The following is a 16,985-nucleotide window of genomic DNA, read 5'->3' as shown; positions in this document are numbered from 1 at the left end:
CAAAAGCTATTGATATTAGCCGTGCAATTGAAACAGTTGTGGAGACCCATGCACAGATGAGAAATGAACAAAGTACTAGTGCTGTAAAGCAAGAAGTGGGAGCCACACGCAAAAAAAAAGGGTTGCCAAAGACAATGAGGCCAAACTGTTACTTCTGTGGGAACCAGTACTCCCGCGGACACAAATGCCCCGCACAAGGGAAGATCTGTTACAAGAGTCGGAAGCCAAATCATTTTGCAAAGGTTTGCAAAAGCAGGTGTGTCAACGAAATTGAAGCCCTGCCAGCTGATAACGAAGGAAACAATGAATACTTCATCGAGTCTGTTGACAGCAGAACCGATTCAGTCCAAAAGCCGATGATTAAAGTTAACCTACCTGAATACTGACGAGAAATAACCTTCAAAATTGATACAGGGGCTGATGCAAACGTTCTCCCAGCAAGTGAATTTAGATCCTTAAAACCAAGACGTACCTTGCTCCCAGGCAAAGATATCCTGACAACCTACAGTGGATGCAGCCTTGAAGTACATGGAATTGCACAGATTGTGATTCAGTATAAGGACCGAGAACCGCAGGTTCATGTGTTTCATGTTGATGAAACCAACAAAGGACCAATCCTTAGTAGACAAACGAGCGAACAGATGAACTTGATCAAGTTTGTGTTTAGCATGTCATGTAGCATGACTGAAGACCCAGCCACGGTTTCAACCAGACCTGAAGTACGACAGATCCTCGAGGACGATGATGATGTCTTCCAAGGTATTGGGACGTTGCCCGGACAATGTTACATGTACTTGAAGGAAGGATCTGTTCCGACAGTCCAGCAACCAAAAAGAGTTCCGTATGCCCTTCAGCCGAAGCTAAAAGAAGAACTAGACAGATTACAAAATCTTGGCATCATAGAGAAGGTACAAAACCGACAGACTGGGTGAATTCGATTGTCCTTGTAAAGAAACCAGACGGAAAAAATCCGAATTTGTCTAGATCCAGTGGACTTAAACAAATGTATCAAGCGTCCTTACCACCCCATTCCTAGCTTTGATGATGTAGCAGTGAGATGTGCTGGAGCAGAAAGATTTTTCAAAACCGACGCAAGAAATGGTTTCTGGTCACTGGTTTTAGACGAGGAATCTGCTGACCTGACTACATTCAGCACAACATTTGGAAGATACCGCTTCAAGAGATATCCTTTCAAGCTCATATCAGCCCAGGATGAGTACCAAAAATGAATGGAAGAGGCGTTCGAAGGTATTGACATTGGTCTGATTGTGGATGATGTTGCTGGAATGGCTGAAAGTACAACAGATCATGATAGGAAACTAAGGACAGTTATGCAGAGGGCTCGTGAAAAAGGCATCAAGTTCAATAAAGAGAAATGCCTTTTCGATGCCGTAGCCATTCCTTACTTTGGACATATACTGATAAAGGGAGGTATGGAACCAGACCCTAACAAAATTAGGGCATTGAAAGAAATACCAGCCCCCAAGAGCAAAGATGAATTGCAGACTCTTCTAGGGATGTACAACTATTTGTCGAGGTACATTCCCGGCCTCTCTACCCTAAACCAGCTACTTAGGGACCTGGCCAAAGCAAAGGAGTTCAATTGGAAAGTAGTACACAACGATGCCCGAGTCAAAGTCCAGGAAGCCATTTGCAGCAACCTCGCCTATTTTGATACCAAAAGTGCCCAGGTGGAAGTGATAACAGACGCATCACAACACGGGCTAGGTGCTCAACTGGTTGCGGATCACGCCACAGTAGCCTTTGCTTCTTGATCTCTTAGTGACACAGAAAAACGGTACTCACAAATTGAGAAGGAGCTTCTGGGAGTCGTGTTTGCCTGCACGCATTTCCATCAATATATTTGTGGTAGAAAGTTCACTGTGACAACGGATCACAAAACATTATAGGCGATATTGTACAAACCAATAAATAGGGCACCACCCCGATTGCAAAGAATGATGCTAGTGCTCCAGCAGTATGAACTGTCATTCTAGTATCGTCCCGGCAAAGAAATCCCCATAGCTCATGGCTTATCACGAATGCACTTACCTGACCAAGACCCAGAAATTCAAATTGAAGGAGAAGTAGAGATCCATGCATTCTTTAGAGATATTCCAGTAAGCAGAAACAAACTAGAACAAGTCCGTGAGGAAACCCTAAGAGATGTTGAGCTGAAAACACTGTCAGACATCGTCGAATCTGGCTGGCCTAACGACCGAAGAGATGTACCATCAATCGTTCTTCCATTCTGGAACTACAGAGACGAGCTGGTTATCAACGATGGCATTATACTGAAAGGCGAACGCATTGTTCTGCCTAGGGAACTGCGTGGAGACATACTGCGACAGTTTCATTCGTCACACGTTGGCATTGTGAAAACAAAAGAAAGAGCTCGTAGCTCTGTATTTTGGCCTAACATCACGGAAGATATCACGCAACTATTATCTGGTTGCGAAATATGCGCCATGCATCAAATGGATCAACAGAAAGAGCCATTGATATCCTCAGAGGTTCCCCAGTATCCATTTCAACACCTGGGCTTGAAAATCTTTACATTCAGTGGTATGGAATACCTAATAACCGTACACTAGTATAGTAGATTTTTTAAGGTGAATAAACTTGCCATTTCAAACTCACAGCAAGTGATCTTGAAATTAAAAATGCATTTCACCAGATATGGTATACCAGAGAAGAGTACTTCAGACAATGGGCCACAATTCAGCTCGGAGCAGTTTCGAACGTTTGCAGCATCCTGGGATATCAACCACGTCACATCGAGTCCCCGATACCCACAGTCCAATGGGATGAGCGAGAAGGCGGTCTAGACGGCAAAACGAATCAAGACGAAAGCGACAGAAAGCCAAACAGATCCATACATCGCATTGCTGGAATACCGAAACACCCCAGTTGATGGAGCATATACACCGGTTCAGCTGCTCATGAGCAGGAAAACCCGGTCGATCGTCCCAGCGCTGCCATCCCATCTGCAGCCAAAAATAATTGTGAACCCAGTTTTCGAGAAAGCAAGAGAGAAAGCTCAGTCTAGACAGCAGAGAGCTTACAACAAGAACGCCAAAGAGCTGAAAGAATTGAGCATAGGAGAGAAAGTATGGGTGAAATTTGACAAAAGTAGTAGATTGCGCAAGGGCGAAGTCGAGAAGAAGTTGAGACAACAAGAGCGCTCTTACCTGGTGCGTCTGCAAGACGACAGTACTCTTCGGAGAAACAGGCGCCACCTACGTCACAGATCGGAACCAGTTATAGCCGAGCCGGGGCCTATACCATCCCACCCATTACATGCAGGCCGTGTTACCCAGTGCCCCGAACTACATACGGCCACGGATGGACCAGCGACAGGTGGAGCCAGTACGACGCCGGTCGCAGATCGATCCAGTGCCGAATTGAACAGCAGTACTGACGAGGAAACCCCGTCAGTAGTCGAAGATGATGATTTCACCGTAGCCGAAAGGCCAAACGTCAGGGGGGAGAAGGAAAGAGCATTAAGTCTACGATGTCAGTCAACTACTGATACAGGCATACCCCCTGTGACCAGCGCTGAAGCCCCGCCAGATGCAGGAAGAGTCACTCGCTCAGGTAGACTTTCCAAACCACCTGCGCGTATGAGCCTGAGCATTGATCGTCACGTTGAGATCCACCTCCGTCCAGTCTGGCAGTGATGGAAGCCATTTCTACATGAGAAAGAAGATGAAACATATTGATTTGATTGCTTTGCTTGCTTTGCTTTTGTGTTGTTTGCTTATGCTTATGCACTTTATTTATAGATGTTGGGTCTCCATTAAATAACTGAATTCAAGTCTTGACTCCAAAGATAGAATACGTTACACCCACCTTCTTGCCCTTTTCGGTGCTCCTTGCAATACTTATAGAAATCTTAAAAAAAGCATTTTATTTGAAATAGGCAATATCTATTGTGACCACCCTCTGTGGCTGGTTGGTCTTCAATTACTTTTTACTTGTAATAAAAGGACTAGAAGTCACAATTTCTGATCAAATGAGCACCCTCTGAAGTTTCTACAACCATGCGGGGGAGGTTGGAAGGGGCAGTCCCTTTTCTATACAGAATAAGTTTGGCTCTTTTTGAGGTTTAATGCTGCTCTTTACTTTCATAATAAAAGCATCGACCAGAAATATTCAAAGTCATCGAGATGTATTAAATATTAATTTCAAATTTATTATTTTTTTAAAGTATTTTCGCAATCCCCCCCCCCACATAACATAAAAAAATCAAGAAAAGTCCTGGGAATGGACCGTGGGATTTTCATTGTCTAACTCCACGCTTGCATTAGTACAGGTTCTGTATTTATGGAAAGGCTCAATGAAAGTTGGGATAGTTTGGCATTAAAATGCATCCATTGAGGCATCTCCCTCCCTCCCAAATTAAAAAACACTTATAGACAACCCATTTAGGGTATAAAGACCGTTTATTAAATTTTTTTTAATTATAAAACGACAGGCAATTTACCTAAGACAATGAAATTTGTTCAGAAATTAAAAATATTTTAGCTGGTTTGGGAGGTTGGTAGATGTGTCAAAGGGAGCATTTTAATGCAAAAACATCCCAACTGTCATTGAGCCTTCAGATAAACCAAGAATTAGTTCTAAGAAAAAGACAAGGGGAGGATGGAAGGATAGTTTGACACATAGTCCCCAGTTATATTCAAAACTTTTGTTTAGGAGTTTTTTTTGGAGGGGGGCAAAAAACTTTAAAAATACATCAAAAACGTGAAATTTATATTTGATATTTCTTGATTTCTGGGAATGTTTCTGGTCTATGGTGTTATTATGAAAGTAAAGAGAAAGTGAAATCAAACCCCGAAATCAGCAGAATTCATTCTGTATAGGACGGAGACTGCCCATTATTCACCCCCACCTCCACCTCTGGGTTGTAGAAACTTCAGAGGATACTCATTCAATCAGAAATTGAGTCTATATTTTTTTTTTCATAAGTCAAAAGTGATTGGGAACCAACAGGCAGGGCGTCATTTTCTGGGGGGGGACGCATATACTCGCCGCGGGAATTGGGGCAAAATTTGGGGAGATGTTAAGAGGTATGTTTAACTAATTCAATAAAAAATATGTGAATCCAAGTTCTTAAAAAGGCGACTGTGCAATATCTTAGGAACAGGTAAATGTATTAACTTAAAACTTTCAGGATTACTGCTACTATTGCGGCTGCAATTGAGGCTGGTTGAATCTTCAACTGTGTCCAATTCCAACTGTGGAAACTTGCAGCTGTGACTGCAACTACTACTACATTTATTTTTGACTACTTTCAGAAATGGTGAGGGGGAGTTCAGATTTGATGCCTTAATGTCGAAAAGAATATTACTTTAGTGTTTTGATGAAACTTTGATATTAAAAGAAAACTTTGATATTGAAATACAAAAAGTTTAAAAACTTAAAACTTTGGCAATCAAAAATGAACAAAAATCAATTAAAAAACTTTCCAAAGAAGAAGCTTTGGAACTAAAAGAAAAGACCAATATTAAACTCAAAACCAGCAGAAATAAATTCCTATCATAATTCAAACTCAAAATAACTAATTACTGTTATTGACTATTACTATTGAAATTACTATTAAAGAATAAATGAAACCCAAAACAAACAGAAATTAATTATACAATCATAGCAAAAAATCATTCCCCCAATCACATCCAATCAAAGTTTTAAGATAGCCATTTTGTTCAGTATAGTTAATTTCCTAATAGAAATATGTTTTTGAGGAAGACACTCCCCCACAACCCTCAGGGGAAGGGTTTTAAGTTTTGCCCTGTGGGCATACAAGGTTTTATAGAAGGCGTTGTCTTTAAAGCTTCAAAACTGGCTCATTCGGTTGGAAATTCAAAGGGCTAGTGCCCTTTTTAATAGACGAAAGTGATTGTAGGGCAACTCCCCCCCCGCCCAACAGTACCTCAACCCCATCCACAAAAAAGTTTGTTATAGGCATTTTTTTCTGCGTAGGCTAGTTGATTTCCAGATAGAAAAAATGTTTTGAGGATGACACTCCCCCACAACCCTAAGGGGAAGGGTTTTAAGTTATGCCCTGGGAGTACCTAAGGTTTTTATAGAAGGTGTTGTCGTAGAAACTTCAAAACAGGCTCATTCGAGTGTATATTCAAAGCTAGTGCCATTATTAGTAGTCGAAAGTGATTGGAAGGCACCTAGCCCCTCCCCCACGCTAATAATTCCCCCAAACACATCCAATCTAAATTTTGAGACAGCCATTTTGTTCAGCAGAGTTGATTTACACATAAAAAATATGTTTTTGAGGAAGTCACTACCCCACAACCCTCAGGGCAAGGGTTTTAAGTTATTCCCTGGGGGCATATAAGGTTTTTATAGAAGGTGTTGTCATAGAAACTTCAAACAGTCTCATTTGATTGAAAATTGACAGGGCTAGTGCCCTTTTTTATAGTCGAAAGTGATTGGAGGGCAACTAGCCCCCCACGCCGATCAGTCCCCCAAACACCTCCAATCAAAATTTTTGAGACAGCCATTTTGTTCAGCGTAGGCTAGTTGATATCCAGATAGAAAATATATTTTTTATGGAGGACACTCCCCCACAACCCTCAAGGCAACGGTTTTAAGTTTTACCCTGGGGGTCTATAAGGTTTTTATTGAAGGCGTTGTCGTGGAAACATCAAACCAGTCTCAGTCGATAAGAAATTCAAAGGGCTAGTGCCCTTATTACTCGTCGAAAGTGATTGGAGGGCAACTAGCCCCCCTCCCGCCCATAAATTCCCAAAACAACATCAATGTAAATTTTTGAGATAGCCTTGTTTTTCATCTAAGTCCCAAAACCCCTTTTGGTTGTGGGGGACACTCCCCCACAACCCTCAAGGCACCGGTTTTAAGTTATGCCCTGGGGGCATATAAGGTTTTTATTGAAATCTTTGTTGTAGAAACTTGAAAAAGGGCTCATTAGATTTGAAATTCAAAGGGCTAGAACCATTTTTAATAGTCGAAAGTATTTCGTGATATTTTTTGTTGTTGTTTTTGCCTAGACTAGGACATTTCGTTGCGAAGGAGTTGTAGTGAGAACTTCGAAAGGGGCTCATTCGATTGAAAATTGAAAGGGCTGGTGTCCTTTTTAATAGTCTAAAGTGATTGGAGGGGAACTAATCCCCCTTCCACTCCCACCCTCCTCATTTCCCATTATGTTTAAAAACAAAATGTTTCGTTAAGATGTAATAAAAAAGCACTGTTATATTTCTAATTAAAAATAATCCATATCAGCAGTATATCAAGAAGGATTGAGAGTATTGTGTTCAATCTTTCAGGGCTACTTCTGCTCTTAAATTTTAACCGAATCAAAAGAGTGTAGGTGTATCCAGGGTATCAAAGAAAGTAAAGAGATTTTTGTGAGACTGGTGTCAAGTTTTCCATTTCAGGTCAACTAGAGAAGATATGAAACTAAATTAAACATTACTATTAGTGTTCAGATTTTTAGTAGGGTGTGTGTTGTTAAAAATTGCTGAAAAATTTTCTCCAGCATACAAATAGAAGGCCAAACTGTAAAGTCTTAGAAAACAAAAAGATTTAAAGTGCTATTTTCTTTTTCCCTGAAAAGACTATCAAAAAGTTCGTGGTAACCAACTGTAAGTAAGGAGCAAACCGGCTCAATGGTAACTGAAACTCTAAAAAACGGAATTTTGATACCAATAGATACCTCAAAAGAATCAGATTTTAATGCTGATCTCAAATATATAAGTTTAGTCTTCATCATGTTTAGTCTTACCCATCAGAAGTTACGCGCCTGAGAAAATTTGGCTGAGTTTAGCAAAAAGAGAGAAAGACCTCCTAAAAGTTATAGAACCTTAATAAAAATCACACCATCATATTCAGCGTATAACAGAATCCTACTAAAGAGGTTTCAAGCACTTATCTACAAAAATGTGGAATTTTGTATTTTTTGCCAGAGGAAAGATCACGGATGCGTGTTTATTTGCTTTTTTTTGTTTTTTTTTCCCCAGGGGGGATCGTATCGACCCAGTTGTCCTAGAATATCATGGGAGGGATCATTTTAGTGGAAATTAAAAGTTTTAGTGCCTTTTTTAAGTGACCATAAAAATGCAGGGCAACTAGGCGTCCTCCCACGCTCATTTTTTTCCCAAAGTCACCCGATCAAAATTTTGAGATTGCCATTTTGTTCACCATGGTCGAAAATATGATAACTATGTATCTTAGGATGACTTAATCCCCCGAAGTCCCCGGGGGGAGGGCTGAAAGGTATGAACTTTACCCATTGTTAACAGAGAGTATGGGTTATTGGGACGGATCCAGACGTTGTCAGGGGGGATTTTATCTGGTAGGTGGGGGGCTGGTCGGGAAGGATCTGGGAGGATCTTATCATGAAGGAAGTTTTCATGGGGGAAGAGACATTGCTATGAAGGGTGTGCTGGATTTCCCATCATTATTAAAGAAAAAGATCAGAAATTAAATTAAAAAAAAACAAAGTTTTTCAACTGAAAGTAAGGAGAAACATCAAAACTTAATACAAACAGAAAATATTACGTATATGATTGGGTTCACCCCCTAGTCAATACAACGCTCTTTAAGCCAAAGATTTTTTAGTACTTTCATATGAGCTATATATTCTAATTCACGGCCTTTGTGATTAAGGGGCCATTTCTAAAGAATTGGAACAAAATTTTAACTTTAGCTTGAAGAGCAAGGTATTGACTATGGGGCAAACCCCCCAGTATACGTATAAAAAATCTATGAATACAGAAGTTCGTTATGTAAGTTAATTCGTAAGTTACGTATATTTATTATTAATAACAACGTTCGTAAATAGAATTAAACAAGTTTTGAGAAAGCCATTTAGCCAAATAGAAGTAAAATATAATATAATGAAATTTTGTTTTAATTATTCATGTACGGTGAGCCAAAATCAAAACCTGTATTAAGTCAAAAAAGTTTAAAATTAAATAAAAACAAGTTTTTTTAATTGAAAGTAAGGAATGACGTTAAAACTTAAAATGAACAGAAATTATTCAGTATGTGAAAGGGGCTGTCCCTTCCTTGACGCCTCACTCTTTGCGTGGCGTTGTAGAAATATATACCCTGAATTGGCATATATAGGGGGGTAAAATTCATTTCCGATAGAAATGATTATTATATTCGTAATCAGAATAAAAAAAACGTCGAATGGTGTATTCACTTTATTCCTAACTCAATAATATCATTTGGTATATATTTACCCAAATTTAGTCTATGTGTGCATCTTATCTCTATTTGGACATTTTGACAAAAAAAACTAGGCTAATTTTAGTCTACCATTAAAGAACAGTTGTTTTAAGGAGCACAGGAAAGGCAATGGGAGACCACGGAATGAAATGGGGAGGAAAAAGTCTCCTGGACTTGGATTTAGCTGATGATTTAAACATCCTAGATGAAAGTGTGAGCAAAATAAATGACGTTTTAGAGGTTTTGCGAATTCAGGGTGCTAGAATTGGTTTGAAAATTAATGTTAGGAAGACTATGTCACTGAGGCTAGGTATAAGTGAAGATGAAAAGGTGACTTTGGGTAATGAAAAGATTGATCAGGTGGGCAGCTTCACATTCCTGGAAATCTCAGTAACTCAATATCTAATTTAGCAAAAGTTTTATATTTCAATATTTTATTGCATTGGATTAGCCATCTTTATTGACTACTAAGGTCCTTGTGTTGAGCCTGTAATGTGCTGCCACAGCTGGATTCGAACTCTGGATCCCATATTACCAAACTGCGACCAAACCCGCTGCGCCACCACAGGACTCTTTTTCAATGTTATACTTATATAAAAAATGTTTTAAATACATTGTGTTTCAGTAAAGCACACATGACACAGTAGTCTTAGAAGATTTACGGGTGTTTTTACTTCTTCACGTTTTCTGCTTAGGAATTAATTTGTTGAATTCTAATCTAAAATGTGATTTTTTTAAAATAGGTAAACCCTATTTCACTGATAAATGTGGAAGATATATTCATTATGAGGATCAATACCCTAACTTCACTTTTTGAGATACATAGTTTCTACTTACTAGGACGATTTTGACGACAATATAGGCCATATATATTTACATTTTGTTTTCTATTCTCGTCCATACGGTTCATTTTGATTGAACATGACAATGGGTATGGGAGCGCACGAAATCAAATGACATACATAAATGTCCTTAAAGGTAAACATTCGCTAAGGATTCGACTTTCCCATATACAAATGCTAGCAAAATGAATCATTTTTGAAGGTATTGAGCGTTCAGAGTAAAGGAACATGTTTGAAAATTAATTTCAAGAAGACTAAAGTTGTTTCGACTAGAAATAAATGGAGGTTAAGAATTAATGCTGGGTAATGAAAAAATATATAATTTATAAAACTAATAAAATATATAACAAATAAATATTTAACTTTTTTTTAATAGCAAAGCAATGCTTCACTGGTAAATGTGGTAGATAGATTCATTGCGAGCAGGGGCGTTACTAGCCAAAATGTTTGGTGGGGCAGTAGATCTTACCGACTGGCTGGTCATTTTTACCGACTTTTTTTATTTTGTTAACAATTAGAAGAAAAAAAAACTTGAGTTTAACTTCTTGTGCTTTGCGTTAATACAGAATCACTATCATATGAACTCCGACGGTTTTCCTGAATTAATTGAGCCCGATCCGCCCCGAGGGGCACATCTTTAATAGGCTATACTTTTTGTAGGACAAGCAAGTACTTGTCCTCAGCCAAGTAATCCTGAGCGCTCCATTACTTGTCTGACTCATTTCTGACGTCACGTTCACCCTCATGAAACGCTTTGATTAGTAATCTTGGATTGGAACGCAGTCAGAGAGCTAAATCATTTAGACCAAATTCAAAGCAACAAAAACTTATTTATGCCTATAGGGAAAATGGAAAAAAAAGATGAAAAAGCTTTCAAAGATCCAGAAAAAAATAAGGCAAGTCAAACTTTAGTGCTTTTATTTGTTGAAATCTTATAGAGCCTAGACATATTGCCAGATTCCAAGTGGTAGCCTGTAGGCTAGACTAGTAGGGTACATTAAGCTAAAACAAAACATTTGTCTTAATTCTTAAAACTCATGCTTAACCTAGGCTTTTTCCCATGAGAAGGAAGGATTATAGCCTAGACTAGATCTAATAGCCTAACAAAAGAGAATGCAAGTCAAGAATAGCAGTTCTTCAGCAAGAGACATGCTAGATTTAAAAGATAGACATTTTGGTAAATTTTGTGTTATTCATAATATTAACTTATGAATAAAGTAAACACAGGGTAAAAAACCAGTAGCCTATCCAATTGAGTAAAATTAACCTATGGGAAACTAAAACCCTCACATTTTCTTGCCAAAGAGGAATTGAGAAGAATTCAATATGTCAGAGAAAAGTCAATAATCTAAGCTATACATTAATAAGGTTTTTACTAAACTTATTGAAGATGAAAGACTTGCAATTATTAGTTTATTGACTTACCTACAAGGACCTCTTTTTTGGAAATACCAATTATCCCATTTTAATGTAGGCTATATATCCTTTTAGTGTAGCCTATCAGTTTTATTCATGTATTAACTGAAAGCTGATTTTCTGCTTATTCTAAATTTTAACTTTTATTGCTTGATATTTATTCTATAAATTGCAAATATTAAATATAATTTTTTCTTTTCAATTGCTTGTTAAAACAGAGACTATATTTTTAATTTTTGCTGACAAATTATTGGGTAAAATTTGACTAAGAAGGTGGAGTTCTTGTTACTGTCCTCACATTGCATCATGCTGTAGTAAAATAGGGGTGGTCCAAAAACCAATTGATATTTTTTCAGAATGCCAAAGAAAAGTAGTCTTTCCCAAAAAGAGGTCTCTTACCCTACCACTTGATACCTTTTTTAATGATCTTTCCAAATATAATAATATTTTTTGTTGAAAATGAATTTTACCCCCACCCCTATATATACCAATTCAGTATATATATTTGCACATTAGGGGTAGGGGGGAGTTTAAACTTACCTCTCATTTACATAAGAAATAGAATTAACCTGACCCCCTAATTTGCATAAATATACCCTGAATTGGTATATATAGGGGTGTGAGTAAAAATTCATTTCTGACAAAAATGATTATTATATTTAGAAAAAGCGTAAAAAAGGCATTGAGTGATATGTAAGTCAATAATATGAACAGCAAAAAATTTACTGACATTTTTTTTATTGCTCATTTTTGTAACTTCCAAGTTTTGTTTGCATTTTCATAATTTATCCCCTGTCCCTCTGTAACGGTCTCATTTAGGCTGGGCATAGCCATAGGCTATAGAAAGAAAGTTATAAAAAAATGATGGAATTCTCATTTGATTATATGCATCAATCATCAATGTATCAAATTTACTTGTTTTTTTTCCATTTTCTCTTGAAATTAGAATAGGCTATAGTTTTCCTTGTATTCTTTAGATGAATTCTGTGAGACTCTACACACCAATAAAACAGTTTGACATTGACAAGAATTGCAAAAAGTATGGATATTTTCTTTTATATCTATACCACAATTTAAAATGTATTTTCTAGTCATTTATAGGGATTAAGTTGAAAACAAAATAGTAATGCATGACAAAATACATTAGAAATACATAATAGGATCTGCACATCAGAGAGGGGGGGGCTGAGCCTGCACAAAAATTAAGTAAGGTTTCGGTAATATAAAATAAAAGCAATTTAAATACAGTTTTATAAATAATTAAAAAATTAATTAATGCTAAAAGAAATAGAGGACCGGGATAAAAGATGCAGCCAGACAGCATAATAGTAAAATATTGTAGACTAGGTCAACTGGTATGTTAATAATTTAAGAGGGAATAGTCAATCTGGACTTGTCCTAGTTAAAAATAAGAACAGAGCCACAATTACAAGGAAAGAGTTAAAGAGAGAGAGACAGAAAATTTTGAGAATAGGTAAAACCATAATAGGGTTACAGTAAAAGATACAGAAAAGAATAAGAAAGTTTGCAATACCTTGAATGTGAAGAAAGTTTCACTTCATGAGGAAGAATTGATGACAGTATGACCTTAAATTACACTTGCCATCATATGGACAAATACTGTAGATGCTAGCCATCAATCAAAGATGATGGTGACTCATCTCACCACAGTATTAAAGGGATTATTAAGTAATAAGGCCCCAGGCTCTGACAGTGTGGTAAATGAGTTTTTTTAGTATGTTGATTATGAGGTTAGAGATAAGCTACTGAAAATTATCAATATGATTTTTTCAAAGAAGTAACTAGCAATTTCAGGAAACTTGAATCAAACCTGTCCCTGAGAAATGCAATAAGTGTGTATTGTAATTATTTGTCTGGTTTCTGCAGGAAGCAAATTAATTAGCATGATTATACTTTTTAGACTTAGAGATGCTGTAGATAAAGTTTTGAGAGAAGACTGGTGTGGCTTTAGGAAGGTTCTAGGATATGTCAACCAAATTTTCACTCTTGGATTAAAAATTGTATACTAGATAATTACATTAAAGGGATTACTGCTATGTACAAGAGTAACATTGCTCCAGTTAAGGTAGGAAATGAGGTTAGTAGCTGGTTTTGGTGTTTAGCATGGCCAGTTTCTATTCCAATTTATATAGATGTTTTTAATGGACTTTGTCATAAGGAGCATAGCAAAAGTAATGGGGGAAGTAAATTTCTTCTAGATTTAGATTATAATGATGATTTAAGCATTGTGTAATAAAATGTTAGCAAAATGAATAAGCTTTGAAAGGTTTTGCAAGTTGAGAATGCAAGAATAAGTTTGATATAAATGTTAAGAAGACTAAGCTACTAAGGCTAAGAATAAGTAAAGGTGATGTTGGGTAATAAGAAGATTGATCAAGTGGACAGCATCACTTGCCTAGGTAGTATTATTAGTAAAGGTAGTTGGTGCAGTGAAGATGTTAAAACTATAATAGCCAAGACCCAGGGTGTTTTTTCAAAGTTATAAAAAGTTTGGTAGAATAGGAGGATAAGTCTGCAAACCAAAATTAGAATTTCGGAATGTTGTTCTGTAGTAGCTGGTTTTGTATTAAATTTGGTGTTTAGCATGGTCATTTTCTATCTCAATTTAAATGGATGATATTGATGGACTTTGTCATAAGGAGCATAGTAAAATCAATGGGGGAAGTAAAATTCTCCTAGATTTAGATTATGATGAGGATTTAAGCATTGTGGAATAAAATGTTAGTAAAATGAATTAACTTTGAATGGTTTTGCAGGTTGAGGATGTAAGAATAAGTTTGAAGTAAATGTTAAGAAGACTAAGCTACTAAGGCTAAGAATAAGTAAAGGTTGAATATTGGGCAATAAGAAGATTGATCAAGTGGACAGCATCACTTACCTAGGTAGTATTATTAGTAATGGTAGTTGGGGGAGTGAAGATATTAAAACTAGAATAGCCAAGACCCAGGTGGTTTTCTCAAAGTTATAAAAAAGTTTGGTAGAATAGGAGGATAAGTCTGCAAACTAAGATTAGAATATTGGAAGCTACAGTGATGACATAGGTCAAGTATGGATATAAAGCATTGACACTCTGAAAAACAGAGGAAGATTTATGTGATGTTTTCTAGAGAAATTGCCTGTGGATTTTTTTTGTCACCTGACTGAATAACTGTTTCTCAAGCAGTTAATGGCACAGAAAAGTGATTTCTACTTTCTATGGCTGTAGCAAGAGAAAGGTTGAGATAACTAGCCACATTTTATAGATAAATGATGACAGATTGTCCTATTTGACCAACTGTCAAGGACCATATACAATTTCATTATAACCACACTTTCCACATAATAAATAACCACTTTATTTTATAATATATGTATTATAACCACATAATAAAATAAACACTGTTTTACAGTGTTCTGAATTGAATTTGGTCAAATTGTTATATTTCTTTACTCTATCTACCTGGCAGAGGTGAAAAAACTTAAACCAACTTTACATAAATGTAATGTTGATCCATGCTTTGAGTCAATTAGACTCTTCAGTAGTTTCTCGATTTTGTGAAGGATCAGACATGTGGCAAGTTGGGCAGGGGTGTATAGAGTATTCGTTGTTCTTGTGGAAAATTTTACATTTGCCAAACCCACAAAAAGTTTGTGAACAATTTATTGAGCATTGTAACTCAATTGATAAGGCTTAAATTTAGCAAGCCTCCTGAAACTTTTGTTTCAGCTTTGGCAGAACACATTTTCCATCACCCCAATCATTACATAATATTTGATGATGCCACATTTATATATACGCAAGGAAGCCATTGAAATAAAAGACCAAAAACAAAAAAAAAATTCTTTGTAATCTTTAAATGAGCAGGGGTAATGGTAATTTAAAATATTGACTCTAATTATAATATTATCAATAAAGATGATTCAAAAGATAGAGCAGTGAGGTTTTAGAAAATTACCAGGGACTAGACTAAATACAAGATCAAGGAGAATTGCAGCTGTGGATGAATTGCTAGGAAAAGGATTATTTTACAACAGAATAAATAATTTCATTTTCTCATATTTTAGCCAGTTGCTTCAGTGTTCTCATTGCAGTAACTAATTAGCTTCTGCAGTGCTCAGTCACAGTATCATAAATTATGTATATATATATTTTTGTTTCTTAGGTTTAGATTCTATTTAATTTAAGAAATTTTAGATTTTATTTTTGTTCCTAGCATTGAAGATGCCTAGTTTTATACAGGCAAAATATATGTGTTTTATTTTGTCTTCTCCTTCTACTGGCTGTATCCCCAATTGCTTTCTTCATTTGGAGACTTTTTCTCTCTCTTTGTTTTTGTTGATGCAATGTGTCCATAGACCCAGGGAAAGGATTGTAAATAATTCAATGTGCCTGTTGCTTACATGGAGGATTTATCATATGCAGTGCAATAGCACTGCCTAAATAAACACTGATATGGGCACAATGTATTCTTTTTTCTTCTCCATACCCGGGGACTTTGTATCAAAGCAGTTGTCATAGAAACTTCGAAAAGGGCTCATTTGATTAGAAATTGGCTTGGCTCGTGCCCTTTTTAATAGTCGAAAGTGATTGGAGGGACCCTAGCCCCCCCCCACGCCCCACAGTCCCCCACAGCCATCCAATCTAAATTTTGAGATAGTCATTTTGTTCAGCCGAGTTGATTTCCATATATAAAATATCTTTTTGAGGATGATACTCCACCACAACCCTTAGGTCAAGGGTTTTAATTTATGTCCTGGGGGCATATAAGGTTTTTATACAAGGCATTGTCATAGAAACTTCAAAGCAGGCTTATTCAATTGGAAATTGTCATAGAAACTTGTCGAAGGCATTGTCAAAGGGCTAGTTATTAAAAAGTGCTCTTTTTAATAGTCGAAAGTGATTGGCGGGCTCCTAGTGCCCCCCCCCCCCACGCCCCTCAGTCCCCCACCCACCTCCCAGCACAATTTTGAGATAACACTGTTGTTCAGCTTAGTTGATATCATGTAGTAAATATGTTTTTGAAGATAAATATCCCCCACTACCCTTGGGGCGCGGGTTTTCTGTACTGCCCTAGGCACAGATAAGGTTTTTATAGAAGGAGCTTTTGTAGAAACTTCAAACAAGGCTCATTTGATTTGAAATTCAAAGGGATAGTGCCCTTTTTTATAGTCAAAAGTGATTGGAGGACAACTAACCCCCCCTCCCACTCATACCCATCATTCCCCCAAACACATCCAATCAAAATTTTGAAATAGCCATTTTGTTTAGCATAGTTGATTTCCAGATAGAAAATATGTTTTTGAGGAGAATACTCCCCCACAACCCTCAAGAGCAAGGGTCTTAAGTTATGCCCTGGTGGCCGATATGGTTTTAATAGAAGGTGTTGTTGTAGAAACTTCAAAAAAGGCTCATTTGACTCGAAATTCAAAGGTCTAGGGCCCTTTTTAATAATTGAAAGTGATTGGACAGTAACTAACCCCCCTCTAACGCCCACCTTTTCCCCAAAGACATCC

The 16,985-nt window shown here is 37.1% G+C and overlaps 1 protein-coding gene across 2 annotated transcripts in view; it reads left to right on the top strand.

Annotated features, from left to right (window-relative positions):
- The first annotated feature begins 10,626 nt into the window (after positions 1 to 10,626).
- The window catches only part of LOC148949328 (kinesin-like protein KIF20A), a 176,682-nt gene continuing 170,323 nt past the window's right edge, over positions 10,627 to 16,985 (top strand). Inside the window, exon 1 of one of the 2 annotated variants that reach the window (XM_089093364.1) lies at positions 10,627 to 10,951. In XM_089093364.1, coding sequence (XP_088949490.1) covers positions 10,889 to 10,951 — 63 coding nt within the window. In that variant the 5' untranslated portion in view covers positions 10,627 to 10,888. The remainder of the gene's footprint in view (positions 10,952 to 16,985) is intronic. The other variant, XR_016142125.1, reaches the window with a different exon arrangement.

The sequence above is a fragment of the Artemia sp. Qi Xiang Cuo genome, chromosome 8 (genome assembly GCF_049724085.1).
Source record: "Artemia sp. Qi Xiang Cuo chromosome 8, ASM4972408v1, whole genome shotgun sequence".
NCBI classification, from domain to species: domain Eukaryota; kingdom Metazoa; phylum Arthropoda; class Branchiopoda; order Anostraca; family Artemiidae; genus Artemia; species Artemia sp. Qi Xiang Cuo.
The sequence above is the reverse complement of the archived record's forward strand: the minus strand, read 5'-3'. Positions and strand labels throughout refer to the sequence as shown.